Source organism: Peromyscus maniculatus, chromosome 20, assembly GCF_049852395.1.
Source record: "Peromyscus maniculatus bairdii isolate BWxNUB_F1_BW_parent chromosome 20, HU_Pman_BW_mat_3.1, whole genome shotgun sequence".
In the NCBI taxonomy this organism is placed as follows: domain Eukaryota; kingdom Metazoa; phylum Chordata; class Mammalia; order Rodentia; family Cricetidae; genus Peromyscus; species Peromyscus maniculatus.
In genome coordinates, this window is record NC_134871.1 from 67,375,030 (window position 1) to 67,400,455 (window position 25,426).

General features: G+C 56.5%; 1 protein-coding gene and 1 long non-coding RNA gene across 6 annotated transcripts; one reads left to right on the forward strand and one right to left on the reverse strand.

Annotated features, from left to right (window-relative positions):
- Nucleotides 1–21,622, reverse strand: Rapgef3 (Rap guanine nucleotide exchange factor 3). Of its 5 annotated transcripts, none has more exons than XR_013046579.1 (28): nt 21,491–21,622; nt 20,829–21,041; nt 15,603–15,656; nt 15,406–15,512; nt 15,113–15,234; nt 14,760–14,928; nt 14,095–14,179; nt 13,286–13,346; nt 13,124–13,200; nt 12,801–12,947; nt 12,352–12,464; nt 12,012–12,100; nt 11,694–11,772; nt 11,332–11,491; nt 11,142–11,224; nt 10,519–10,558; nt 8,997–9,078; nt 8,521–8,667; nt 5,669–5,766; nt 5,133–5,258; nt 4,867–5,048; nt 4,511–4,690; nt 4,346–4,396; nt 3,390–3,477; nt 2,995–3,059; nt 2,221–2,275; nt 2,055–2,126; nt 1–666 (listed from the first exon to the last, which is right to left on the reverse strand). XR_013046579.1 is itself a non-coding variant. In XM_042265330.2 (28 exons), the coding sequence occupies exons 1-28, from the start codon at nt 21,494–21,496 to the stop codon at nt 548–550; spliced, it is 2,778 nt and encodes a 925-aa protein (XP_042121264.1). In that variant the 5' UTR covers nt 21,497–21,622; the 3' UTR covers nt 1–547. The 5 variants fall into 5 exon arrangements, 2 of the variants coding, with proteins under 2 accessions (XP_042121264.1, XP_006974408.1); XR_001577538.3 differs by having other exon boundaries at nt 4,511–4,601; nt 4,867–5,015; nt 5,122–5,258; XM_042265330.2 differs by having other exon boundaries at nt 4,511–4,601; nt 11,142–11,221.
- Nucleotides 20,470–25,320, forward strand: LOC107400896 (uncharacterized). The gene is made up of 8 exons (XR_013046580.1): nt 20,470–20,556; nt 20,758–21,048; nt 21,510–21,687; nt 22,469–22,622; nt 23,357–23,462; nt 23,549–23,675; nt 23,802–24,917; nt 25,093–25,320. It is a non-coding gene; the product is annotated as an uncharacterized LOC107400896 (long non-coding RNA).
- The last annotated feature ends 106 nt before the right edge of the window (nt 25,321–25,426 follow it).

The window sequence follows — 25,426 nt, forward strand, 5'->3', positions numbered from 1 at the left end:
TGTAGAACACACACATCTTTGTTAATTTATGGGAACAATACAGCTCCTCAGGGACCCACCACTCTAGGCAACCGCCCTGCCTACACCCAGCTGTTTATCTCAGATGTGTGGAGAGAAAAGCAGATCTCCCCACCCTCTCCCGGGCAAGGTCCCACCCAGTGCACACACATCATACAGATGTGAGCTTCTCTGACCCCTGTGGAAAACAAGCGCGGGGCCCTGGCGACCACTGGGCAGCACAGTTGTACATACAGCCTGGTGGGAGAGCTCTCTATGGAACCACAGAGTCCTGCACCTCCCAGCTCTCCTACCCACGCCAGGGCCTCAATGGCCCCTCTTCCTTGGCCTTGTGGCCAGCTCGGTTCCACATCAAAGATCTCCTTCGCCGACAGTCATCACGGGACAGCTGCCTCTACACTGCCCACTCCAGGGCCTTGAGTCCGATCCATGGAGAGCCCTGCCCAGCTGTGGCTGGCCTCTGGACCTCTCCGGGCCCCACAGGCTCTGGCTTTCTCTGAGAGACGTGCCTGCTCCGCCCAGTCCCTCCTCACGGCTCCAGCTCCCGGGAGAGGCGGGACAGTTCCCGCTGGTTGTCGATGACCTTCAGCTGCTGGACATAAGCCCAGGTGCTCGCTGGACTCCGGGTGCTCAGGGACTGCTCAGAGCCTGGAGGAAAGGAGAGCCATCAGGGGGGTACCACGGCCACTTCAGCAAACTCACCCTTGCCCTGTCCAGGGAGCAGCCTCGGCTCTGCATCGCTTAACAAGAGCCCCTCCCCCATGGCTGTCCTTGCATCTCTCTCCACCAGATGCGGGAGGGCAGTGGTTGCAAAGTCTGAAGAAAGAAGACAGCCCCCCCCCCTCAAGATCTCAGCAGAGTACCCCTTCTCTAGTTCAGAAGGAACTAAAACAGGCTGGGTGTGGGGGTGCATGTTTATAATCCCGGAGCTTCAGAAGCTGAGGCAGGAGGATGGAAAGTTCCAGGCCCTGTTTAAAAACAGTATCAACAAAAATGGCCAAGCATAGTGGTGCATGCCTTTCTTCCAGAACCCAGGAGGCAGAGGCAAGGTGATCTTTATGAGTTTGAAGCCAGCCTGGGCTACATAGCAAGTTCCAGGCCAGCAAAGATTTTGGCTCAAAAAAGCCCAAAAACAAACAAACAAACAAAGTCTAGGCGGATAGTTCAGGGTGTGAACTGCTTGTCTTGGAAGCATGAAGACCCGAGGCCAAACTGGAGAACCAGCAAGTGCCTAGGATTCCCACACTAGTGAGGTAGAAGCAAGCAGATCTCTGAGGCCAGCCAGCCAGCCTAGACTACTTGGTAAGTTCCAGGCCAGCGACAGAGCTTGTCTCACAAAAAAGAGAGGGTGGGTGCCTGAGGAACACCACCCAAGGCTGGCCTCTCACCACAACATATGTGTGTCCACATATACATACATGTGTGCATCCATCCCTACACACCTGTACATGTGCATACAGACATAAATAAAATAAAAGTAAAACCTGAAAAATGTTTATTGTACTATGTATGAAGCATGTGGGTATGAGATAAGGCTATTTAAAAAACAACAACAAAAACCACAGGATACCGCACAAGCTTGGAATCCCGGGCTTAGGCTATGAGGTAAGACTGTCTGTCTCAAGTATCAATCAGTCGATCAATAAACAAAATATAAAATAAAAGAGAGAGTGAGTAATTCAAAATCCACCCTAGTGGCAGCTGTGGGGGGAGAGGCAGTGGGCAGTGGAGAACCAAGTTATCGTCTGTGTTCTCCTACGTGGCCTGAGCCAAAGGCTCCATTTATTATCAGCACGAATGCATCTGTGAACACAGGATGGGCATCGTGATACGAACCCCATGTTAGGACTATTCCCTAACCACACGGAACTCATATCAGATAAACACGGAGGCCGGAGTTAGCATCCAAGCTCCACCTCCGTCACTGACTTCCTCTTGGGCTAGCAGTGGCATCTGTGCCCCACAGGTAACAACGGACTGTACCTAAGTCCCTGGCTGGGCCGACCACTGCCAGTAGCCCTGTTTCCATCACTTACATGTGGAGATCCTCGACGCCTGACTGTCCTCGTGGATGTGGGAAACTCGGCTTCTGAGCGGTGACAGAGGCACTGGGCAGGGTGAAAGGGGCGAGTCAGGGAGATGGCCATGCTGAGCCTCCCTGGGAGCACCGAGGGACTCCTACCCAGGGGGACCACCTCTTACCAGTGCTGTGACTCCGGCACTGGTGGAGCATCCGGACGGCTCTGGCCATCATTCGCTGTGGGCAACACAAAGACATGAGACCTGGCCTGTGAGCCCAGACCCTGGCCTGTGAGCCCGGAGCCCGGCCTGTGAGCCCAGACCCTGGCCTGTGAGCCCGGAGCCCGGCCTGTGAGCCCGGAGCCCGGCCTGTGAATCCGGAGCCCGGCCTGTGAATCCGGAGCCCGGCCTGTGAGCCCGGAGCCCGGCCTGTGAGCCCAGAGCCTGGCCTGCGAACAGGAAGCTGGGAGTTAAGCCTCCTTTGAACCATGTTCTGGGGACTAGAAAATCTACAAAAGACAAGGTCAAGTAAGGTCGCTTCAACCCAGCATGCCCAGATGCTCAATAGGAACTAGGCAGCAGCTGGAAGATAGAGATTACGGAAGACTAAGAGATAAGGGTTAGAAGGGACGCTCGCTTATTAAACAGTGTGATATTTGAGACTGTTAACCCAGTAGCTCCAATAGAAGGCAGACCCTCCCTTGTGCATTGGAATAAGGCAGGAGCGATTTATCAATAAATATTCAGTTCTAATTTTTTTTAAACAAGGCGTCTCTCTATAGCCCAGGCTGTTCTTGAAGTCAGAATCCTCCTGCCTCAGCCTCCTGTGTACTGGGGTCACTTGCATGACACCTGGGTTCAGATCCCATCAGCGGACTCTCACCCCTGACCCTTCCCGGGCATTTGCCGTCTTTGCCAACCCACCCTGGAGGTGGAAGGCCACTCTCTTGAACTCACCATCTTCTCAAAGTTGATGAGGTTCTCTACGAGCGTGTGGTTCCCCTCGTGGATGAAGGTCATGTCTGCAAAGGGACGACTTTGCTTATAGGTCCCCAAACTCCTTCCTCTCCTGCATCCCAGGAAAGGTAAGGAGCCAAGCACAGGGACCACAGGGCCTGCCACACCCACATCCGGGCCTCCGGCAGCCTCTGAGCCATCACGGCTCCCTGATATCCCGGCCCTCCCAGCAGCCCTACCATGCTCTCATCTTAACTCTTCTTTCCACTTGTCCAACTCCCAATTTAGCTCAGTGCCCCCTGCATGCCAGCCCTTCACCTGTCACCCCCAGAGAGTGTTGAGGGGACGTGGAAGTGAGCCCAGGGGTGAGGCAGAGAAGGGAGCACGGGTCCTACCTTTGAGCAGCAGGGGCATGAAAGGGATGACCGGAGGGGAGAGCTTGGTGAGCGCCAATCGATACACTCGGTGGTTCCATGAGGGGTCCTGTGAGGAGAAAGAGCTGCCCTGAGGGAGCCCTGCACATGATGGCCCACCGCAGACCCAGCCTCGCCTGGGTCCCGGGCCACATTGGAGAGGCTCCAGGCCAGCCTCCCGTCCTACAGGATCGCACTGAGGCAGGGTCTGTGGTAGGCCAAAGCGGGACATGAACTGGTTTTCTAAGTTCCAGATACCCCCCGGGAATCTTCATGGTAATTAGTCACAGAGGTCTCAAGGTTTCTGGAAAAAACCTCTCTCAGCCTCTCTGTCTCTCTGGTGGGTGTGCTCCCCTGAACCCTTTGGATCCCATGAGGTGACCAGTTTTCTTAAGAACTCCCGGGGCGAAAACACCTTGGTGCTCTTCTCTCTAGACTCTACAAAAACCTTTAAAAGTTCCAGAAGGCTCAGCCGCGACTCATTCCTCACTTGTAAAAGTCTTACAAGTTCGGCCTGCAGGCCCTTTGAGGGTCCTGGGGGAGCCAGTGACACCCTCCCACCTGGCAGACAGTGGGTCTCCTGCTCACAACGTCAAGGAAGGAAAGACCTCCACCCTGTCTTTGCTGTCAAGCTTGGCCATCAGCCTGAACCCCTGGGTGGAGCAGCGAGAGTCTGGCATTCTCTAACACCCCCCTCCCCCTCCAAATCTCAGACCCAGGACATCCCTGGGCCTGCCATGGTCTCATATCTAGGGCAAATGTCCCCTATGTGAATACCAAGGGGTACAGTATACCACAAGGCCTCCATCACTGCCGCACACCCTTAGCCAGCTTCCACAACCACAGGCCAGAGGGATCCCGGCCCTAAGTGGGCGCTCAAAGCCGTGAAAGGCCGAGAGCCGGTGTCCAGGGATGGCAGAAATGGGCCCAGCCCTTACCAGCAGCCTCTCCAAGGCGGAGTACAGCTTCCGTACTTTATGGGGCAGACGCTGTAAAGACAAGACAGGTGAGGAGAGGCCGTGGCTGGGAAGAGAGAGCCACCCTAGACATCCCCTAGGAGGGCAGAGGCCTGGCCTTGGCACTGTATCCTCCTGGGCACCTACCTCCCAGGTGTGGGCCAGGCGGCTGATGGCGGAGTTGCTGAGGCCAAACATGACCGCAAAGAATGAGTTGAGATTCTTCTGCTCCTTGAGGCTGTGAGCACAAGACCCAGACACCCTCAGAGGAAACAGCCATAGCCCCGGTGCTGCCTTGCAGGGTGGGTGGGTGAGGAGGCCGAGGCTCTGGGGGACCCAGGGACAAAGAGAAGGGAGATTGGGCAATACCGTGGGCAGGGAAGGGGGGTGGAAGAAAGGGCGGCCACAGGGCTGGCAGCACCCCCCCCCACTGTTTCCACACGTCCCATTACCCTTCTGTACCCCGTCATCTCCACACATCCACTGCCCCCACGGGCACTCACTGGGCTGCCAGCTTGATGAACTTCCGGAGGAGCTGCGCCCGGGGGCCAGGGACAGGGCAGAGGCAGAGCTCCGTGGCCACCCAGTACTGCAGCTCATTGAAGCGGCGCATGAAGCGCTCCAGGTTCGCGGTGGTGACATCCCGCAGGTGCTGGGGGCCCAGGACATAGTGGATCAGCTCCACCTGGATGGGGCAGAGCCCAGGTCAGCCCGGCTAGGCCCTGGGGTCCCGCCCTCCCCCTCCTCCTCGGCCCTACCTCTCCTGCACCTGGTGGATCTTATTGAAGAGGTTCCAGTCATGGTCTGTCAGCTGCCCGGCCAGGTCCTTGGCACTCACTAGGTCCAGCATCTCAGAGGAACCCAGAGTGGGCCCCAGCTGCTCAGGGTGTGGGGTCTGCGGGGGGTGGGGGGAGCGCTCGTTCAGACACAGGAAGGACCTGGGACGAAGGCTCTGCCTGTGGTCAGAGGGGCAGGGGACAGACAGGGCCCTCGAGAGTGGAGGGGCCTCTTGAGTCCTTGGCCCCTGGAAAATGGGCTCTCCTGAGGGGGTCACTGTTCTGACGACTCCTTCATGCTGCAACGCCAGCTTGAGCCCCCTAGGGGTCTGGAGTTAGGGTCGATCCCCCTTTCCCCCGCTTGAACTCTCCACAGATGCTGAGGCCGCCCACCCTCCCTCTTTTTTCCCTATGAAGGCACAGCAGCATCCAGAGCCAGACACCTCCCTCTGTCCTCTGTGTCCCTCCCCCGCTGCACCCACCCTGCCTCCCAGTGCTCCCCAGGCTCTGGCAACCTGCCCGCCCCTACCAGCTCATGCACTTCCTGCGGGTTAACAACAAAGAGCCGCTCGTTGAGGCCCAGCGATGTGGCCACACCACGGGCCTCTGGCTGCAGGCCAACGACATCTGTGAAGGCAACAGGGGCAGTGCTGAGGGAAGGTGGTTGGGAGGGAGGCCAGGGACCAGCTGCAGGCCCCTGCTTATCCGAGCGTCGTCTTCGGCCGTGGCGGAGGAGCCGCTAAACACGCAGGTGCGCATGCGCACACCTCGACGCTGCCTGCAGCACCAGAGACTGGCCAGTCTCGGGTGAGGCTTCAACCTCCCGGACCCTCAGTTTCCTCCTTCATCAGCTGAAGACAGTGGGACTCACCCCAGCTACTTCCTGGTTCCCTTTAGAAGCATGGCTGTTGCAAGTAGAAGATGCACACAGAAAAGCCCTCTGACAATTAGGAAGCGTCCTACACACCTCTTGGTGTTGCTTTCCATCAGCTGTGACCTGGACAGAACTTTGAGTCTTCCAGTCTCCTTGATCTCCAAGATCAAGGTGGATCTCTGTGAGTTCGAGGCCAGTGGCTTCCAAAGTACGGCATACTAGACCACCCGTGTGTCCAGAGAAGTCGGTCATCTATTTAATTAACCCATGTTCTCACCTGCTGTGCATTTCTAGTTTGCGTATAGCTTTATGATCACATGTCGATGATGTGATTTTTCTATGGAATTTATAAGCAAATGTACACTTGGGGAGATCTGTAATAGAGCGTTGGTCACTGGCATAGATGTTCATCTGTGGTCTGAAAATGACTGCCACACAGTTAGGGTCTCAATAAACGAAGACTCTGGCCAGCGGTGACTCACCAGGTAACCACCAGAGGGCAGTGCTCCCCAGAGCCGAGCACACAGGTGTGCTCCAGTTCCTGCTCGCTCCTGAAGGGAGGGGGCTTTCTGCCTCACCACCCCTGCCACAGGTCCCTGAGGACCCCAGTTCCTGACTGCTGGGCTCTGGCCATCAGGCCCAGGCTACACTATTCAAGGATAACAGTGGCTTTTCTTTTTTTTTTTAACAGCCAGGACTCTTTTTCTCTTTTTTTAAGATTTATTTAATTATTATGCATACAGCATATGGTTGCTGGGACTTGAACTCATGACCTCTGGAAGAGCAGTCAGTGCTCTTAACCTCTGAGCCATCTCTCCAGCCCCAACAGTGGCTTTTTAACATACCAAATTCTCCAAAAGCAGGTCCTGATAAGTTAGATGGTAGTCTAGGCAGAGGGCAGAGATGCGCTAGACTCTGGGCTACATGCCTTATGGGTGGGTGTCTGTAGATTAACAGCTACAGCAATCTCTCATAATAGTACAGGGATAACGCTCACTGGACTGACAAGGAAATGGAGACTCAGAGAGGCCCAGGGTCCCTCAGCTGGGTAGAGGTTAAACTGGAATCCTCACATAGCTCTGGGAGGTCAATCTATGTGGTTACCGTCCGGCTGATCTGTGGTAGTTTCTATAGTAATCCTAGCACCTAACACATTGCTGCTATACAGATGATCCTCAAAAACATTTGCTGTGGAGCCGGGCGGCGGTGGCGCACGCCTTTAACCCCAGCACTCGGGAGGCAGAGCCAGGTGGATCTCTGTGAGTTCGAGGCCAGCCTGGTCTATAGAGATTCAGGACAGGCGACAAAACTACACAGAGAAACCCTGTCTCGGGGGGAAAAAAAGTTTGCTGTGGGGCTGAAGAGGAGGCTCAGTGGTTCAACACACTGGTTACTCTTCCTGGGTTCGAATTCCCAGCACCCACTTGGTGGCTCACACTGTCCATACCTCCAGTGTCAGGAGGTCCAAACCCTCTTCTGACTTTCATGGGACTCAAACACATGTATGGTGGTGCACAGACCATACATTTAGGCAAAACACCCATCCATACAGAATAAAAACAAAATTATAAAAAAGAAACCAATTTTAAAAAATGTTTGCTGTGTTGGTTAGTTCGTCACCTTGACACAAGCTAGGTTCATCTTGGAAGGGGGAACCTCCTTTGAGAATATGCCCCTGTCAGACTGGCCTGGAGCAAGTCTGAGAGGGCATTTTCTTGATTAATGATTGATCTGGGAGGACCCAGCCCTCTGTGAGCAGTGCTACCCTGGGCAGGTGGGCCTGGGTTCTGTAAGAAAGCAGGCAAGCTAAGCAAGGCATGGGGAGCAAGCCAGTAAGCAGCACTCCTCCGTGGCCTCTTCTTTGGTTCCTGCCTTAAGTCTCTTCCCCGACTTCCCTTCACAATGGGCTGTTAAGCTGTAAGATGAAATGTACATTTGCCTCCCTGGATTTCTTTTGATCATGCTCTTTATCACAAGAAAAAAAAAAGAAAAAAAAAACAGAAAGCAAAGTAGGAAATCTGCGGAATGACTTAATGAATGAGGGCTCCCTAAAACCAAAGGCTAGACACATGCTGACTGACACCGTTAGCTCGGGGAATACGCCGAATTCTCTTGAGCTCTGGTTTCCATGGTTGAAAAACAGAGTAAAATTTCCTCTTGAAAGCTCATGACGAGGAATAAATGAGTACACGAGACAACACACATCAGACACCAGCTTAACTCTTTCCTCCTTTAGTTCTCTCAAAGCTCCAAGCGGCACAGCATCTCATCATCTGCGCTTTCCAGGTGATGAGCTCAGAGAGCTCACGCACCCCTGCCCGGGGACTCACAGCCAGTGAGAGAACCGGCTGGGCCTTGAGCATTGCTCCTGGAGCAGCCGGAGGAGATGTGGTCATCCTATCCCCCGTGAAGGGCATGAACATAACGGTCTGAATTCAAGGGTGCATGTGGGTGTGGAGCTTGGGCGCCCTCCCGGGGCGGAGAGCCGATCCAGAGACGCAACTCACCGCCTGCGGAATTGACCTTCACCAGCACCTGCCCCTTGGTCCAGTGGTCCTCGTGGGCCAGGGCCGCCATCACTTCTCTCACGGAGGCGGTCACAGGCAGCTGCAGGGTCAGCACCGTGTGGTCGGGTCTGCAGATGTCGTAGGGGACTGGAGAGGAGGAAGAGGAGGAAGGGCTGAGCTGGAAGCCAGTGCCCGGGTCTCCCCACCCCATAAGGAGCAGGACCGTAGATCAGCAGTAGAATTCCCACAGGCCAGAAAAGGGGATGTAAGGAGAAGTCTACTAGACCGGTGGGAAGGGCCCTGTGGGGAGCCCTGGGCCTAGGGAAGGAGCACAGGGGGCCCACCCACCCGCTTGGTAGCTATAACAAAGGCCCTCAGGAAGACCTCATCCTCCCCTGGCCCAGGGCAGCAACAGCCGGGCAAGGGAGACGGAGTCCGAAATGCTGACGGCGGTGGCAGTTTGCTCAGTCACCCACCTTTGTCCCCGACTCGGATGGCACCGGTGCTGCTTGGGAGGGGTTCCTCCTGGCCGGGAAGCCAAACAGGTGCGTTCCGGGCCTGAGAGGGAAAAGGGATCAGGCTCCAGAATCCAGAGACAACATACAGGGAAGGGACAGGAAGGGCCTTTGTCACCGCCAGCAGGGACCCCAGAGCATCAAGGGGCTTTGCTGGAATCCGAGTCCAGGGAGGGCAGGGAGCCAGGAGACACAGAGGTCAACTGCAGGCCACTCATCCACTGGGGGTAAGGGGGAGGGGCGTTGGTTCAGCCACCTCCATAAACAGGGCCAGAGCTGTTCTGGGATAAAAATGCCTGGGCCCAGTTTCTCCTCTCCTTCCCTCAGCATTTGCTACAAAGTGGGCATTGTTCTGGGCACCAAAATAGTCACAGCAGTCCTTGCAGGAAAGTATTTTTAATCCTCAATTTTATGGATGTGATAAACGAGGCTCAGAGAAGTTAAGGAATGTGCCAAAGGCCACACAGCAACCGCTACAGAGCTAGAAATGTGCTGTGCTCTTGCTCTGTGCCCTTGTCCCTCAAGAACTGCCCGACAGAGCGGGCAGGGATAGCCTCCGTGATGGGCAATCCTAACATGAGCTCATCCAGCCAAACACTCTCTCCAAATCTGATACTTTCTAGATGCCTCTAAATGGAGCCGGTCCCCTGCTCCCTGCCCCTTCCTAGACAGCTTCCTCAGAGTCCCCACGAGTGTCACGGACAAGGCTCAAAATGCTACCATCTGCGCTGGGTTCCCCAGGACCCTGGCCTTAAAGTTACATCCCCATCCCTGACTCATTGCACCTGACTTCTTACACCCAGGGGTCCCCTCATTCTGCCTTCACTGCTTTTTTCTTTCTGCTGCTCCGGGCTCAGGCTCCTCCTCACTCCCCAGAGCTTATCAGTTCCTTCTGGGCTCTTCATGTAAATGGGTCCCTGGTGCCCTCTCTCCCACCCAGGGCGATCTCTTAACTGCTACAATAGCTCACTGCCTCTAAACTCACCCCACCCCACCCCTCAGGTGCACCCACTCACTTCCTCCAACCCACCTGAGCAGAGCCACACTGAGCCAGGGACAGGAGTCATCACTGTCCCTTCCAACCTCTCAATGGTTCATAGCTGGGACCCTGGGAGGAGACACTCTGGCCCCTGCCACCCCCCCTCGCCTCCTCTCCTCCTCCAGTGCTGCCCTGGGGCCCTCTTTGTAGCTCAGCTCAGCTCCCGAGATACTTCTCGAAGCCCTCATGATAAGTCAGTAAGTAGGCTCTTCTCCTCAGGCCTTCTCAGGCTCCGCCGACTTCACACACTGGGAGACTATTTCACAGCTCTGGCCCACTAGTGACTGTGAACCCAGAGGCCACATCACCCAGCTCGTAGCTCTCGAACAGGACCTGCACTGATGCACCCGTCACGGGTCAAGGACCCTCTGGGTGTGGAGGCAGGAGGGGCAGAGGGAAGAAGCTGAGCCAGGCAGAGGGAGAAACAAGAGTCAGGGCAGGCACCTTGGTCTGAGGAGATGCATTCCCACAGCCGTTCTCCAACCTGCAGAGAGGAGGGAGGGAGAGGGGGTGAGAGGGTCACTGAGAACTGCTGCAGGCAGGACACCTCTCAGGGTCAGTGGCCACAGCGGTCTGGGTCCCATCTTGCCCTCCCCAGAAGCTCCAAGGGATGTGGTGAGGCGTGTACACAGGGCAGGGGGCAAGATGCGCCTAAGACCTGGGTTGGCTTCTGTGATTTCCGGAGACCAGGAGGGAGTGGGGGGGGGGAGCAGGAGGGAGACACGGGCTCCGGGGCTCTGAATGAGCTCTTGCCCTTGCACCCCAGCTGCCCCCCATAGATGTCTGGGGAAGCAAGGTAAAGTCGAAGGAGTTGATGGGCAGGGCGGCTGGAGAGCGGCACCGTAGTCCATAGCAACCAGTCAAACGGAAGGCGTGAGAATGCGGAGGCAGTCAACGTATAGCATGAGCACATGAATGACTGCAGCGTGTGTGGAGACAGAATGGGAGCTGACAAGAATGCCTGGCATAGGGCAAGCGGCCTAGACTAAAAGCCCTGGATGGCCCAGTGCCAGCCGCTCAGCCTGTACGGCACAAAGGGGACAGACGAACTGCAGTCAGAGGGTCACCTGTGGTGCCGCCGCCTCTCCGGCCACTGTTCTCTCAGCAAATTGCTAAGTCGGGCATCCCTGCTCACCAGGTCTGAGAGCTTCTGTGGAAGGCTGAGAGTTAGCCCCTGGGCTGGCTGGCTGGCTGGCTGCTGCTGTATCTTTGCGGGCACCCCAGCCAGCCCAGCTGCACTCACTCCCCTGGGAGTACCTGGAGGAAGCTGGTGGCCACCGGGTCTGAGTGGAGCATGGGGCCGTACAGGGCCACCCACCGGCTGACCAGCCGCAGAATCTGCTGCCTCTTGTTACAGATGTAGGTGCTCCGGTCCTGCTCACTGCCTCCAGCAGGCTCTGCCGGCTCCACGTGGAAGGTGGGCACCGGTCAAGGGAACTACAGCAAGCCACTGAGGCCACCCGCCACACCTGAGCCGAGGAGGGGCAGGGCCCGGCTGGACCAGGCATGTGCAGGGCACCAGAAAAGGGTCACAGCAGTTGCTTTGGTAGGGACTCCTTCCCTCACCTCCACACGCCAGCCCATCCCCTGCCCACATCACCCTGGGGCTCGAAGGATATTGGTGTAGGAGGGCAGTGAAGAGCTGGGTGCTGGGCATGAAGACACTGTGGGTCAGCAGGAAGTCACTGAGGAACGTCTCTGTTGGGCAGGGTTAGGGATGGGAAGGGACTTCAGAAGCGAAGCTATATGAGCAGCTGGAGCACATGTCCCCAAGTGCCATACAAGTCAGCAAAGGAATGCCCAGCCCCTATGACAGTGTCCTCCACCTAGGCCAAGAGCACTTCCTGCCAACTGCCTGTATGGACCAATCCAGCCCCCGATGAGGTGAGGCCACAATGACCTCCTGATGACTCAGAGAACAGGTAGTGTCTTCTGACCTGTTGGGTCATGAGCACTGGAATCTGGTCTCATGGCTTCCAACAGGAGTTCTAGGATCTTCTCTGGGGTGCCAGACATTACTGTATACCTGGAGGAAAACCAGTCCATCTATATATAGCACGTGCCCTTCCATCATAACTCCACACAGACATCAACAATTGATCCCATCATGCCTCCTGATATGCCTGCCCTACCGATACATCCTCCCAGCCCCTCCATGCCTCCCACCCCCCGAGGGCCAGAGGACAGGAACATGGCGTGGGGAAGGAGCAAAGGCTGGAAGTGGGAGAGGTATGTAAGTGTGGAGCTGTGTAGGGAGAGAAACGGAGGGCTTGTTACCGGTTCCTGCCTGGGGTTGGGGGCCGGGAAGGGCCGGTGCCCTGAGAACTCCTCTCCAGAACCAACACCACTTTGCCATGTTCTTCCAGCCTCATGGTTTTTGCTTCCACATCCTGGAGAAGGGGCCACACGGGCGCTCGATGCCCTAAGCTCCTCTAGACTTTCTGTACCAGTTCCCTTCCAAACCCTGAGCCCTACAGGCTCCTAAGGACCTCGGCGCTTCTCTAGACCCACCTTTACCAGACTTCCTGGCCTCAGCCCCTCCAGAGACCCCAACCCCACCCTCTGCCACCCACCAGTCCCTGGTCTCTCCCACCAAACTGAGGGTGTCCACTCCCAGCCAGACCCCAAGTCTGCTTACACCAGTCTCAGACACCAATGACTCTGCCCCCCACCACACCACGTCCTCATCACCCCCACTCACCCCCACCCCCGCCACTCTATGGCACCTTGATGATTCGGTTGAAGTCCTGCTTGTCCACACGCAGAAAGTGACAGTTATTTTCCCTGAGGATGATGGTGGCTGCCCGAGGCGCATCGTTCACCAGAGCCAGCTGTCCAAAGTCATCTCCCTCGTGCAACGTGGTCACCAGCCCCTGAAGCCAGGACTCAGTCACAACCTACCCTTACCACCAGCCCTTGCTGGGACAGACTCAGACACATGTGTGTGGCATCGGCGGCCTTGGGACTATCCAAAGGAATGTCCATGGGGACATGAATCGGAGAGCATTGACACTCCAGGGGACCGTGGCGGGCTGGAGGGAGAACTCACCTTGCCGTGAGTCACCACATTCACAGATCCCTTCCAGATAATGTACCACGAGGTGCCTTTGTCCCCCTGGCTAAATACTGACAGAAGCATGGATCAGATACGTCCTCTCTGGTCACCCACCACTGCCCCGTGGCTCCTGACCCTGTGGCCGACCCGACTTACACACAGTCCCAGCCTTGCTGTGTGGTTCAAAGAGCAGAACAGCAGCTAATTCCCGCTTCACCTAGGGGTGGAAAGAGGAATGTCAATAGCGTTGACCTGGGGGAAGAGAAAGACAAGCCCAGAGGGTAAATCCAGGGACAAAGCACCGGAGGATACAGCCATGGCCAGGCTGGCTGGACTCGGAATGTGGCAGAGACCAAGTAAGGGAAAGAAATGGCCAAGAGAGGTGGGAAAATATTTAGTCTGAGGGCTGACGGTGAGAATTAGGTAGAAAGCCTGGAGAGGTGGCTCAGTGGTTAAGGACCCATGTTCGATTCCCAGTATCCACATGGCTGCTCACAACCATCTGTAACCAGTCAGTTCCAGGGGAGCCAAGGCCCTTTTCTAGACTCCACAGGCACCAGGCATGCATGTTGTACACAGACCTAACATGTGGGCAAAATGTCCATACAAATAAAACAATAAAGTAAATTTTAAAACCATAATTAAAAAAAAAGAAAAAGAAAAGGAAGCCAGGCTGTGTGTCTCACACCTGTTATCCCAGCACTCTGTAAGTTCGAGGCCAGCCTGTTCTACAAGTTCCAGGACAGCCAGGGCTGTTACACAGCGAAACCCTGTCTCAAATGCACCCCTCCACCCTCCCAAAAAAAGGAATTTAAAAAAGAAATTAGATGGAAATCTTCACGCCACAGACAAAGGTGGGGGGACCGCTCTCCCCACCCCCAGCCCCCATTTAGCAGCAGCAGCTCCAGGGCTCCTGGAGGAAGCGGCCTAGCTGAAGGGCAAGCCTGCTTGCTGTGTGTACTGACGGAGTTGGAGAGGTGGGCCACCGCCTTGATGTGCAGCAGCTCCTCGAAGATGAGGTCCAGTTCTTCATCTGTTCGCTGACCTGGGCTGCAGGAGCAGAGGGAGCCCTGAGAACTGGAGCCAGAGAGGAGCCACCCCGCCTGCCCGCCTGCCCGCCTGCCAGGCCTGGGGCCTGGAGCCAGATGGCGACTCCACAACTATCAGTCAATCCACTGTTAATAATAGGCTTTGTGGGTGAGCCCCGGGTACCAGGCACCATGCTGAGCACCTTTCATGCGTTATTTCATTCCATGCTCACAACTATGACACGGGCATATTATCTTCACTTGACAGAAGAGGAAGCTGGGCTGAAGAGGCCCACGGTCACCCAGTGAGTAGCTGGTCGGGCTAGAAGGTGAACCCTGACCTGCCTCCGTCCAAAATCCACACCCTCTGCCAGTGGGGAGGGTCTTCAGACCCTCTGGCCCAACACCCTCAGGAACAGAAGGAGAAACGGTCTGGGATGTGGGGGCTGAGATCACATGACAAGTCCAAGGCCGACGGAGAGAGAGCTGAGCTGGGCTTCTAACCCTGCCTAGGTCCCTTCCTCCAAATGACTCTGGGAGCCTCTGAGGTCTAACTGGAGGCTGTGTGAGCGTGGGGGCAGAGGGCAGGGCTCTCCACTCACGGCTTCCGGAGCGCCACAGTGAGTAAGGCATCGGGCCCTCGCTGCGAGAGCAGGGCTGTTGCCTCAACAAGTTCCTCTTCCACATCATGAGTTCCCGCAGGCTCTGGCTCTGGTCCAGGGAACCTGTAGAATTGGGCATCTCGGTCCTGGAAGGTCCAGTCATGTTTTACTGGGGAGCCAAGGCCCAGGCATGGCAGAGAAGAGAAAATTAGGCCAGGTATCAGACTTCCTACCAACACCCCGTCCACAATGCCTTAAGCCCCTCCATATCTCCCAACGGAGTCCAGTCCTCCTCGGGTCAGCCCTCCCCCTACCCCCACCCAGTCCTAGTGCCCAACCTGAGCTCGGCTCACCATGGCAAAGGGCACCCTCATCCAGCAACACCTGGCAGATGCCCACAGCTTGGCTCCGTGAATGGACGCCAAGCCCCAGAGCCAAGATCCCATCCACCAGCTCCCGGCCAGAGCAGCATTGTCTGTGGGAAATGGAAGGAGGCCAGAGAATCAAAGTGGGGGGGGTGAGGGGGATCTCAATCCAAAGTCACCATCCGGGGCCCAATCCCAGTTCTTCCCCCACAAAGCAGGGCTGGGCCCCAGTGCCTGGAGGAGAGAGCAGGGAAGGAAAGCCGACCCCCACTGCCACTCACCGATAGAGTCGGAGATGGTATTTTCTGTCTCGGATGAGGGTGGGGTAGGTGGCCAGGAGATGGCGGTGCAGGAGTTTCCCTGCCTTGAGTACACGTTCTGTGGTGGCCTGGGATGAAGCGAGGGAGGTCAGGATAAACTGAGGCCTGCAGCCTGCAGCCTGTAGCCCACTCCCAGCCCCGCTTTCCGCTGCTCATACCTGCTCCAGGCTCACACTGAAGTCCAGCGACTCCTCACTGTTGGTAAGTGGTGTCTGAGGGCAGGAGGGAGAATTTGCCCATCAGCGGAAGGCCTTCACGCGCAGTGTGGGACCCTTCCCTGGCCTACTCACTACTGCCCCTGCCCAGGTCTCGGCCCCAATGCAGCCTTTCTGCCATAAATAAACACGTGTTGCTCGCCCTGTGTGCAAGACACCACCTGTTCCCCATGATGCTGCCCTTCTCAGAAGATAATTTTTTTCCCACACCGGTGTGCTGCAGGTGAGGCCCCCAAGATCTACACCGCTCACCCGGCGGGGTCCCCACATGCTCAGGCTACCAAGCACACAGGCCCTGTGTGGGGTTGGTTGGAATGGAGCTGGAGGAAGTGGGAAAACATGATACAAGATGCATGAGAGGCCAGGGCACGGACCTCTTGGGAGGCCCGGGAACACCAGCTCCCAGCTGGGGCTGCAGGCTTGACCCCAAGCTCAGGTCTGTGCCCAACCACAGGGCCCTCTGTAAGGCTGGGGCTCCGTTAATGAAAACACTAACCCTGGAGCCAGGCTCTGTACTAACGGTGTGACCTTGAACAAAATCTCTATGTATGAAATCTCTGAGGTGCGAACCAAAGCAACTCATGGAAGGCCCCCAGGAGCCGACACAGATCGCATGTTTAACCATTGCCAGGCGTACGGTTGTACATACGCCAGCTTTGGTTATTCAGTGAGGTACAGGAGGGACAGACTGCGGCTGGGAGGCTTGTTTCTACGAGATTCTGCAAGCCACAGCCCCGTAAGGGTGGGTAAGGCCTTGGCAGCCCATAAGACTGGTTTACCATAGACACATTGGTTAACAAGGCTCTTGGGAGCAATGTCACTACCAGGGACTCCAGGACACCTGTGCCCTGGCATATCAGCCACGAAGGCCCCCTCACAACCCTCTTTTCCAATCGTCTGAAAACGGAGAGTTTATGAACAGCTCTGGGTAGGCTACCCTGCTCTCTACACGCCCTCCCAAAGCACCCTTGACAGCTCACAGAGCATATCCACCTCCCTGGTAGCACCCCATCCTAGGTGCGGCAGGCAGAGCAGAGACTGTCTGTTTCCTTGTGACTTACAGGGAAACAAGTCTTGAGGTGAATTCAAGTACCCCACATAAGGCCGCCACGCACGCGCAGGACTGCCAGCCAGCCTTGGCTAAACCGAAGCTCCCACCCAGATGATCTCCCTTACCAGTCCCATTCCACCCACCACACCTGCCTGCCCTCAAGGACCTGGAAAAGCATTGGCTGGGGAGCTGGCATCCAAGTCCTCTCCCCGAGCCTGGCAGGTCTTAGGCACAAGCATTTTGTCACTATACCCCGGCAGAGGTTGAGAGGTCTGGCATGGGTGCCTAGCCCAGCATTCGGCGGAAGTCACTAGGTGTCCCAAGGGTATCCCTGCCCGGGTCATCGGGCCCAAGCCCGTGCCAGACACACAGCCCTAGAGACTTAAGGACAGGAAATGAGGAGGAGGAGGAGCCAGGAAGGGAGGAAGGGCAGGAATGCTATCCAGCCAGGCCCTGTGTTGGAACAAACAGTGCCCGAGTGCTAATGACTTCTTGTTATTCATGTCAAAATGCCCGAGTCTCTAGTTCCTGCCCCAGCTCCCATCGGTGCCCACAGTCCAGGCCCTAGCGTGAACTCTGTTATTACTGTTGTTAGATTTGTGTGTGTATATGTGCACACACACGCGTGTGCTCACGTGTGTGTGCTCATAGAAGTCAGAAGAAGGTGTCGGATTCCCTGGAACTGGAGATACAGGGAGTTATGAGCTGCCTGACATGTTACCAGGGACTAAACTCAGGGCCTCTGCAAGATCAGCAGATGCTCTTATCCACAGAGCCATCTCCGAAGCTTTGTTTGATGTTTTGTTTTGGAGGCAAGGTCGCTGGCCGCCCAGGCTGAAGTCACTAAGCAGCTGAGGATGACCTTGAACATCTGATCATCTTGCCTCACTTCCTCGGTGCTAGGACGTGGGGAATTGCCACCTCACAGGGCTCCATGCCCGCTAAGCAAGCGCTCTGCCCACTGAGGCGCATCCCTAGCCCACCCTTCCTGGAATTATCCTGACCTCAGAGGCCACGTGACCAAGCTGGTCACTTCCTGCCCTACCCCAAGGGATGGGCATGGGAGTCGGAGAGCAGCAGCTTGAGAATGCAACCATAAGGCATTTGATCTCGCTGGAGAGAGCTGAAGCCCTGAGCGTCAAACTCACCGCCTAGGGTCACACAGTTGCCCAGATTCTAGGTGTTGTTGCCGTGTGAAGCAGGTGTTTGTATTCCATTTCACAGCCAGAGAAAGGTTACATAAGCCACCCTAACAGGTGGCAAACAGCGTTCACACCAGAGCCTGCCTGACTCCCCAGCCCACGCTTGCTTTGCTTTCGGCAGCAGCCCTCCTGTCCTCCCTCGGGGCAGGTCACAGCCCCAGAAAGAGCAGAGGCATTCCGCCCTCGGGAACATTCTGTAGGCAGAAGAGCAAGGGACGCGCTTGTTACCACAGCCTTCCCGTGCCCCTACAATGCTCCTGCGGATGGGGACCTTGGGAATGAGGGGACCGTTAATGAGCAGCGGCAGGGGGCACCTGTGTGGCCTCCGGAGCCAGATGCCTGGGTTCGAATGCTGCTTTTGGAATGGTAGCCAGGGGGTGCGTGACCTTATGCCGACTTAAGCTCCCTATGGACCAGCTTCTTGTCTGGGAAGGGGAAACCTACCCCAGAGAGTTATTATCGTATTATTGAAAGAGGCTAATAATCTCAAGGCCATGGAATGGTGCCTGCCTCACAGAAACTGCTTGGCAAACGTTAATGCCGTAGTCCAGCTTTCTCACTTATGTGTTCCCACCGCCTTGACGGACGGGCTGTGGCTGGCCCTGGTCTTGATCTCATGACCCTTGAGTATCGTTTTGAGGTTCTCAGCTGGAAAGTAAATGGCTGGTGTGGGTCAAGTGATGACCTACCAACCAACGCTTCTCAGCTGAGGGCAGGGAGGATTCGAGGTGGGAAGGGGCTGCTGACAGTAGTCTGATGGCCTGCCCCACCCCTTCCTTCCCTGTCACTAAGAATCGGAGCTTGGCTGGAAGGACAGTCAGTCAGGGAGCCAGACCGCGTGGAGACCCACCAGACCAGTTCCTTCGGTCCCGGCTAAGGTCCTAGGCCAGGGTGTGCATGGAGCAGGGACACAGAGGGGATCAAAGCTATTCTGCAGGTAGATCTTGGGTACGAAGCCCAGCTTGGCCACTCACTCGGCAGCTGGGCAGCCCGTCTCCTGCTGCTTGACCTCTCTGTGCGTCCCTTTTCACATCTGTAAGATGAAACCACTGGCATTGATCCCACCAGGCTGCTGAGTGTATTTAATGAGACCAAGATGTAGCTGGTACAGGGCACGGGACACAAGGAGTGTGGATGGATTTGTTCTGGGGATAAAGCTACGTCCCTCCCCCTCCCAAAATGTCATACGAATAGAATCATTCCAAGCTTGCCTGAGTCTGTGGGGCTCACCCAAGGTCACGCTCTTTCTCCTGCTCTCGCATATAATACAAGACTTCATCTCTCCCTCATGTTTTTCAGAAGTGTTTGTCACCCCACGCTGTATCAACATGGCTGTAGTTGGTAAGTCCTTTCTGCATCTAATTGAGAGCTGCCCCCACCCCCACCCCCCACCCCCCGCTGTGTGTACCCGGCTTTCATCCCCTCTTGTCCTGGTCTCTGATGAACTCAACTTCAGAAAGTTTAAACCCACTTTCTCCTGGGCTTTCTAAAGAGGTGGGTGTAGCCTGAACAGCCCAGCCCTGTCTTCCTGGGCTCTGGGCTCACCTTCTTCACCCTGGACACGCTCACACCCTGCTGGGGCTTGTTCCCTTACGGGAACACTTCATGAGCCAAAGGAGCCTTAAGAGAGTCAAGAGGTGCAGCCTCAAAGGAGGCCAGAGAGCTCCTAAACTCAGGCAACGGTCGACTGGTCCCACCTCACTCCACCCCTCAGGGATGAGCATGATAGAGAGTTGGGGGACGTGGTCTCTAGCCCTAGAAACCTAAACACTTTAGTTATCAGCCCTCCCCCCTCCTCGCCCCCATGCATGGCAGAGGTGGGCCTTGTCTCTGGACCTTTGACCCTGTTTACATTCCAGCAGCCCCCACTTTCATGTTTCCAGCTTCCCATGCAAGCTGCTCCTTCCTTTCTGAAGTCTTGGGGGAGTTAGGAGACTGGCCGGCGACTTCCTCCACCCTCTCCCTGGCTTTGGATCCCTGGAGATTCCCCAGTGACCTCACTGTCCTGGTAACTGACCTTCCCCACCTCCTACCTAGCTTCTCCAAGCTGGGAAGGGGACAGGAAACGCACAAGTAATTATAGCCTGAAGGGGAAGGCCGGAGGGAGGGAGGGTTGCAGGTGACTAGAAACCAGCAGGAACTACCACTGTGGCCCAGAGCCTGCGTGGGGAGTTGGGGTAGAGGCAGCCCCCCAACACACACACACACACACACACACACACACACACACACACACACACACACACACACACACGGGTATACACAGCATACAGATAGGACTGTCAAGCCTGGTGGCTCGGAAGAGAGAAGAGACTACCTCTCAAGACTGGCTCCTACCACCCCACCCCACCCCACCCCACCCCACCCCACTCGCCCCTCTCCTCCCCATCCCCTTCCTCAGGCAGTCATTAGCCACTCCGAAACCTCTTCAGTCCCCGTGGTGGCCCGGTGCCAGGCTTTATCCACACAAATGCCTCACCCCAGGAGAGAGGGGGAAAAGAAACAGATTCAGTCCAGTTCAATTGTTCACTAAAGGAGACCGTTGCCACGGTGATGTGTCAAGAACAGTAACCAAGCTAATTTTACCCCCACTTGACCTGGCCGCCCATCTCCCGCTGCCACCCAGAGAGAACTCACAACACACGTAAGTCAACGCCTGGCACACGGAGGCGACGGATAAACGATAAAGCCCTACTGGGGTGGGGGGCAGCCCAGCACACCTCACACACGGGGCACCCTACCCACAGACACACAGGCTCCAGTTACATGATCAGCCACACACACGGCCACCAAGGGACCCTGCCTTCTTCTATCTACCCAAACCTTTTCCTCTGCACGCCGGCAGCAAGCTGGCGGCCCCCCAGCACGGCAGCCCAGCCCAGCCCTGGTTCAGCCTGGCCGCTGGAGGGTACTCACCCAGCGAAGTCCCTGGATGCAGCTGGGCCGCCTGTGCTCGAACACCAGCTGGTAGGAGCAGCACCGCGGACGGTGCATTCTCTTCAGCACCATATCGAGCAGCGTGCCCTCGGGGACCACGTCAGGGAGACTTCCCACCGGCGGTGTCCCCACCGCGGGACTCTCCACCACAGCCGGGCCCACCTGCCAGTGGTTCTCACCTGGCCAGCTGACCTGCGAGGTGAGGAGAAAAGTCGACAGCCGGTCATCCGGCTGGAGGAGCCGAACCTCCACACTGCCAAGCCCAGGCTTAGCGTCCTCTGGACTTGGACTGCTCAGGCGGAGGTGCGGCAGAGCCTGCCAGGAGCCGGGGGAGGGACAGGAAGACCTGCCCCGGGTCCTGCTGGCTTGGCGCACCTAGGGGTCTCCAGCTGGCTCACAAAGACGGGGCCCTTCTCAGTCTCGCTGGAATTCTGCCCCGCCTCGCTGCCCGTGTCCTGCAGGCATGGCCACCTCTCCCGGCTTGAGGCTGCATGCACACCAGCTAGCTCCCCAGAAGCAGCTTCGCCTCAAACTCTCCTCCCCGCCACCCTCTCCCACCCAAACTCCCCCACGTGTCGGCTTCCTCTCCCGCCCTTTCCAGCAGCTTTCCTTGGCCCTAACCCCGGCCCCACCTTACCCACCTTCATGTTTCTTCTCCAGCTCACACAGCGGTGCACGCTCTTAGCAAGAGGCTGGAGGATCCCTGGCGCGCTCCAGCACAGCTCTGCCCCGGGAATCCTGGAGGGGTGTGGGTGCCAGCGACACCCGGGCCAGTTCCCAGCAGGACAGGTCGTCCGGAGTAGCAAGACGCCGGGCTAGGCAGAGGGGCTCGTCCAGGGTGAGTAGAGGGCTGGGGGGTGGGGTGGGGGGCGTGGGGGAACCCCCACCCCTCCCCAAAGACTAAGAGCGTCGAGCCTCCGCCTCCGTCCCAGATGTAAGAGCCAGCTGGCACAGGGCGTTCAAGCGAAGCTGCAGCTGGCACTGATCCGGGCGGGAGCTGTCACACCCCCTGCGCTGCCCGCCCCTTCCCCTCCCCGGGACAAGCCGAGGGGGCGGGGAACAGGCACAGGCTTTACGGTAGGGGTGGACATCGGGGAAGGGGCCCGACCCACAGCTGATGGAGTCCCTACCCGGGACTGCGTCAGTGGGTTCAGGGCTCCGGACCCGAAGCCCCAGCGGGTAGGAAGTGCCTTCGGGTGGATGCCCCTGTCGCAGCCCCGGTGCGGGGTTAGGGGCCCGTGAAGGCTGCACCCGCCGCCACGTGGCCAGGAGGAGAAATGCAAACAAGGAAACTAGGGAAGGGGGAGGGAGTGAGTCATGGCCGCCCCACCCGAGAGGGAAATCCGGGCTGGGGCTGCTTCCTGGCCAGGGGCGTCCGGCCTCCCGTTTGGGTTCAGGGTCTCCGGCAGCTCGGGGTTGGAACTAGGCAGCCTTCCTGTGGGGAATCCCGCTGCCTGGCTTCCCACTTCTGCCCTCTCGATCTTGCGGGTTGGGAAGTTGAGGCTGGAGGGGAGCGACCGCATTCCAGATGGAGAGAGGGTCGCGTGGATGCGTGGATTGGCCAGGCTTTGGATTTGTGGCAGGCTGGACTTCAGAGGACCACGCCTCTCACCCCCCAGTGCTCCCCTATGCCGGGCTAGGTAAAGGCAGAGGCCCCACACCCTCTGGGTCTCACTTCCACCGACACACAGATGGCGAGCACTTCGCCTCACTCACGCCTGCTTCCGAGTGGACAGAGAATGTGACCTGGGACAGCGATTTCCGTGACGCCTGGTAATTGCTCAGGACATTAATGAGGGTTTAGCAGAAGGCGCAGGTCCCGCCCCCAGCGTTCTAGGACTCTCTCCTCTCGCCCCCCCTTCTCTTCTCCTTCCCCGCTGCCATTAAATCTGGGGGCGGGGTGGGGGCTAAATCCAGCATATAAGCCCATTTCCACCCAGAACTGATTTCTTGATGTAAGAATTTTAATCATCATTAAAAACCTGAATTTTAGTGCGTATGTGTCTCTCAACAATTTTTCTCTCCCTGGGGCATATTAGCATGGACGTTTTAACTCCTCAAATTCTGATTCCATCTTACTGGCATGAAACAGAAAATCTGTACCTTGGACAAACATTTTCAGGTCATCTGTGGTGCCCACCCTTTGAGACACACTAGTGAAAATTTCCCTGCTCCTCTGAGCAAAGAAGAGAAACCTGGGAAGGAGTCCAGCCCACAACTCAAGTTCCTAGAACTTAGAGAACGGCTTGGATACTTGGCCTAAAAGGAGAGGAAATGGGTAGCATTTCAGGGAAAGAGTTGGGGTTTGGGGGGTTCCGTGGTGCCACTCAGGATGCCTAGAAGGTCTTGCAAAAGAGTTCCCTGAAACTGAGTGTGGAGCAGGAAATTCCCTCTTTCCTATTCCTGTTGCCCCGCTTAGGGCAGGAGGGAAAAGACACTGAGAGAGGAGATAGGACACTTGCTTACCTGTTGATCTAACCATGCTCCTGGCTGTGTTCCCTACCCAGTGACAATCCTATCCAGGCTGTCTGGCCCTGCTTCACCCCCAGGATGGCCTGCGTATGCTCTCTCGGCCATATTGTCATTATCGAGACCGCAATGCCTTGTGAGCAGGTACTAAGATGCGAGAAGGGACAGTGTGTGTGGCAGCCAGGGCTGGGCAGGGTAAATGACACTAATATTCATTATCCATCTGACAGGATTCAGAAGCACCTGAGGACAAACCTCTGGGCACCTTTGAAGGTGTCTTTAGAGATAAGACCCACTGTGAATGAGGGCAGCACCGTCCCCGAAGACCAGGGTCCCTCCGTGAACGAAAAGGCCAAAGTGAGCTGAGCTCCACGTTCACCCTTCCTGGCTGCCAGTGCGAAGTGACCAGCTAATGCTCCTGTCACCGCGCCTTCTCCTTGATGGCCTGGACCTTCACACTGTGATTCAAACTCTTTTTCTCAGGTTGCCTTTGTTTGCCACGAGAGAAGTACTGAACACACAGGAAGCAGCCGAAGAAAGACATTCAAATGGGCAACAATGACTGTCCCAAACTTATTGGCCCCATCCTGCCCTCATCCTCTCCGTCCTAGGAAGCCACAATGCTGGTTTTTGGGCTTACCTCGTCACTGCTGGCCAGAGCCACCCAAAGGATTAGATGTCCCTTCTTAGCGGGAGTCAGGTTTCCTGCCGCCTGCCAGTGCTGTGGGTCTTCTCGGGATTGAGGGGTGGGACCTAGCCAGTGCAATTACTGCTCATTAGATGTTCCATTGAGGCTGAGACCCAGAGGGTCTGGGGATGGGGAAGGATGTCTGAAGAAGACACCCAGGCCAGATGGCTCATCTTGGAGGTGATCATGCCGTGTCCTGTGGCAGTATCCACCCTCCCCAGCTGTCATTACATGCCCGGCAGGTGTCTTGGACAGATAAATAATAATTAGAGTTAGCATGCACTAGGCCCTCCCTGTTCTTAATACTTCATATACATCCACCTAATTGTCCTGTGAAATGGCATTATCATTGTCCCATTTTTCAGATGGGGAAGCTGAGGCTCCAAGATGTTAAATAATGTGCTCAAGGTCTTCCAACTGGAGAGCAGTAGGGCACTGAGTGATTCTACCCAAGGGGTCACTGAATCTGTGCAGTCCGACTTTAAAGATGAGAATGCCCTAGGCCTTCTGGCTCTGGTGCTCAGAGAGGAACAGACAGGTGATGTGAGTGAGAGGCACATCAAATCCACTTGATAACAGGCTGTCCCTTCAGTGAGCTTCAGCCTGAATACAGATCCCCTAGGACCCTGTCTGTCTCTTGAGGTGAATGGTAGCTCTCCTGGGGACTGGGCATGGAGGTGGGGTTGCTGAAGGAGGCTCTGAGAACCGGGCTCTGACTCTAGACTGTGTCTCTTCCCACAAGGCCTCTTAGCTGACTTTGCACACACTGAGCCCACAGCTTCCTGGATTTGTGCTGGAGCCTCAAAACTCCACGTGTCCAGCACTCCCTTCCTGCCCCAGGGGGCTCCTCCCCCTGCTTGGGCCTCTCAGCTCCTGGAGTCCTGCCACTGTCTAAGCAAGAAACCTGTAAGGTAGCGCCCTTCTCCTCCAGCCAATCAGGCACCTGGGTGGTTGGTTCAACCAATAGCACGCCTCTCCTTTCCCCAGGGCGGCTGCTCCAGCCCAGTGGTGGTCTCAGCAGTTACTGTGGGCAGCCCACTCATCTTAGTGGTAGCTCTCGTAAATGCCATTTTCTTTCCCGTACAGCTTTTATTTGCAAGTAAGGGAAGTGGAGCACAGAGAGGTGAAGAAATGTGCTGAAGGTTAGCCTGATGGCAAATTGTAGGGCCACCCTTGGGTGTGTATTCAACACCTTCCCCCCCACACCCCCCGGCACGTGCGCTTGATGGCGATGGTACCCCTGCCTCGCCTCCCTCATCCTTCAGTGTCGTCCCTCAGGGTCATTAATAAAAATCTCGAATCCATTTGACATTTACCACAGTTGCCAGGAATGGTGCTGTAAGACTGGGTAGCAGATGCCACCCCCAATCGCTGGGAACAGGCTGGTGGGCTAGCCCAGTTGATAGAGCGCTTGCCCAGC

Excerpts from the sequence above, each read along its gene's own strand:
- Rapgef3 (XM_006974346.4), bottom strand. Across the intron at positions 8,668-8,996 it reads CATCCGAGTCGGGGACAAAG|TCCCCTACGACATCTGCAGA; the intron begins GTGGGTGACTGA and ends CCTCCTCTCCAG. Across the intron at positions 5,049-5,132 it reads TCTTCAATAAGATCCACCAG|GTGGAGCTGATCCACTATGT; the intron begins GTGCAGGAGAGG and ends TGCCCCATCCAG.